Below are 2,959 nucleotides of genomic sequence, written 5' to 3' on the forward strand. Positions count from 1 at the left end.
TAAGTCTTCGTTCATGCGTAGTCTTTCTCCTGCTGGAAGCTTGGTCATGTTGAATTTTAATTTGCTCCAGTTTTAATATAGTTTTTAAAATTTTAGCATCTTTAAATTTTTCGTTAATTATATCGTATCATTTTAAATTTTAGTTCAAACAATTTTTACAAATTTTAATAATCTACGATGCGCCGTTGTACTTTAATCTTCCTGTTGTCCGGCTTGGCCATCGTGACGCTGGGAATCGTCTTCGGAATGGTGATATTTCCGCATGTACTGCATAAGAAGATTAAACAGGTAAATAATTTGACACAATTTTCATAAATGAGTGATAAATGAGTGCTCGTAGCAGTGCCAAAGTTGCGAAATGTGCATAATAAAGTGCCAATATTTCGTGCTTTTCTACTTTATCAAACATGATTAAGAAGGTTGACGAAGAGGCTGAATTTGGTCGACTGAACTTGACCCATGACTCTTTAAACGAGCCAGAAAGTCGAGTCATATTCATTCATAGTTTTCTGTACCATTTCCCACTCTGTATTTCATCTGTATGCATAAAACTCTGGGAAAATATGTAAAAAGAGCATGGATGCCAACAAAATTTTATGTAATATCAAATCAATTTGACCATTTTTTTCTGCCAACTAGCAAATTCGACTCGAACGAGGAGGCGAACTCTACAATAAATGGGTGGACGTAAAAATTCCAATTTACATGAAAGTCTACTTTTTTAATATTACGAACCCGGCAGAATTTTCGGAGGGAGAGAAACCGATTTTGCAGGAGGTCGGACCTTGGATTTATCAGTGAGAATGGAAAACTGTGTAATCAGCACTTAGAAATACTGAGAATGTTCAATGACACGTGTTTGATTTGAGTGTAGACAGAGACGACAAAAAGTCGTGCTTTTGACCAACCCAGAAAATGATACGGTTCAATTTAGACCAAAAATTACCTACTTTTTCCGAGCCAACATGTCCCAAGGAAGGACGGAGGAGGATGTTCTCAACTTTGTCAATGTGCCTTTATTGGTATTAATATTTACAAATATGCAATAATTCCACTGCATTTTTGTCTCTCTGATGTACATATGTATTTTAAACTTATTTACATAAATATGTGCAATTTCCAGAGTGTAATTTCCAAAGCCATGTCGATGGGTGGTTTTGCTAGATCCTTGATAAAAGGCATAGTTGACGACCACGCGGAAGAGTTATTTGTCCAGAAAACCGTGGGAGAGTTGCTTTTCAAGGGGTACGACGAACCCATGATTCGAGAGCTCTCAGAATTTCAAGGAGAAGAAATCATGCCGGACAATCAATTCGGATTTTACTACGGTGTGAGTTACATACATTTCACATTAAGAAAAAAGCGATCTTTTCAAAAATGTAGTCATGCAGTCTCTCAACCTTGACAATGTCAACTAAAATCTGAACCGTGTCTCCCCAGAAAAACGGGACTGCTCAAGACCTCTTTGAAATCTACTCGGGCATCGTGGAGAATGAAAAGTTTGGGATGACCATTAGCTGGAAGGGGCGGAAGGACCTCGACTTTTGGGGGAGCAAGTACTGCAACATGATAAACGGATCGGATGGCTCCATTTTCCCCCCATTCATCTCGAGAGACAGAGTAATTCGCATTTTCAGTCCGGATATGTGTCGCTCAATCTACATGACGTACCACAGCGACGTCGAGCTCAAAGGGGTTCCCGCCTACAGATTCACCACGCCAAAGGAAGTCATGCAAGATCCGAGAATAGAGCCGGAAAATGTCTGCTATTGTTCGCAAGCTGTGGAGGACGAGGATTTCGACCAGTGCAGCAAAGCCGGCGTGTTCAGGATTGGAGCGTGCAGGAAAGGTATGCAAGGACGAAATATGTACACAAAATATTAATAATTTGACTAAATTCCACAATTTAAACCAATTTCAAACCCCAACAACCTACATAAATAGGAGCACCAATCGTGGTATGAAAAATATTTTGTATATACTACTTTTGATATTTGCATGCCTACCTATCCTGTGATACACCTGCTTATCTAGGCATCCTGGCCGCACTTCTTTGACGGGGATGCCGAATATCTCAACCAGTCGTTGGGTCTCCGCCCGCATAAAATGCTTCACGAGACTTTCCTCTCCCTCGAACCCGTGAGTGAGAAGACTTTCTTTCTCTTTACTTTCGCTTTGTGTGCGAGCATTAATTTCGCAATGTTTGAGAGATTTTGCACTTGCACAGAATACCGGAGCACTTTTGGCTGCTTCAAAGAGATTCCAGATCAACATTGAGGTACTTCGTAATGAGAAAGACGTATTTATTTAACATCAGTCTATAACCTGTACTTGGACTTGTAGATTAAACCGGCACGTTACTTTGCAAATGTGAAGAAAATTCCTTCCATGGTTCTCCCCCTGCTTTGGGTAGATGAGGTATGTACCCTACAGATTACGCCCGCCCTTATTGTGTACTCCCATATTTCTTGGCGTGGTTGAAGTGCTGCGCAAAAAAAGAGGTGGGAGTTTGACGATAAGAGAGCACATATGTATTCGTATTCCTGATTTATGTTTAGTCGGTGAGCCTGACTGATGAAAATGCGGACATGTTGCGAGCCAAGTTGCTCACCCCCCTGAAAGTGGGGTCCATGGGAATGTTCGGGCTCCTCGGGCTTGGTGCCATTTTAATTGTGATAGCTTTCGTTTTTATCATCTTTCCATGTGGAGGTGATAATAAAGGTGATAAACGTTAAGCCTTACTTTGATTATACGTAAAACAAACAAATTTTATGCTTCGTATTTTAATTATGTTTCTCATTATAAATTGATTCAGAGTTTAAAATTAAATGTTAATTAAATCTGTTATTATTGGTTTTATTACATACAATGCTAAGAAAATTAAAGAATTTAAAAAATTATACAAACTGTGAATAACTGACCAAAACTTGCCATGACCTTTTCCGGCCGCAAGCAATAC

General features: G+C 39.5%; 1 protein-coding gene across 1 annotated transcript; it reads left to right on the forward strand.

The window, feature by feature from the left end:
- On the forward strand, positions 1-2,862 carry LOC110860496 (lysosome membrane protein 2). The gene is made up of 10 exons (XM_022109549.2): positions 1-288; positions 640-797; positions 875-1,022; positions 1,124-1,330; positions 1,441-1,849; positions 1,945-1,958; positions 2,035-2,139; positions 2,228-2,278; positions 2,344-2,418; positions 2,559-2,862. Exons 1-10 carry the CDS (start codon positions 178-180, stop codon positions 2,733-2,735), a joined length of 1,455 nt encoding a protein of 484 aa, XP_021965241.1. The 5' UTR covers positions 1-177; the 3' UTR covers positions 2,736-2,862.
- Positions 2,863-2,959: the final 97 nt, after the last annotated feature.

This window comes from Folsomia candida, unplaced genomic scaffold (assembly GCF_002217175.1).
Source record: "Folsomia candida strain VU population unplaced genomic scaffold, ASM221717v1 Fcan01_Sc033, whole genome shotgun sequence".
Taxonomy (NCBI): domain Eukaryota; kingdom Metazoa; phylum Arthropoda; class Collembola; order Entomobryomorpha; family Isotomidae; genus Folsomia; species Folsomia candida.

Coding starts and splice junctions, on each gene's coding strand:
- LOC110860496 (XM_022109549.2), top strand. CDS start 178: ATGCGCCGTTGTACTTTAATCTTCCTGTTGTCCGGCTTGGCCATCGTG. Junction 2,140..2,227: donor CTTTCCTCTCCCTCGAACCC/GTGAGTGAGAAG, acceptor GCACTTGCACAG/AATACCGGAGCACTTTTGGC. Junction 2,279..2,343: donor GATTCCAGATCAACATTGAG/GTACTTCGTAAT, acceptor TTGGACTTGTAG/ATTAAACCGGCACGTTACTT.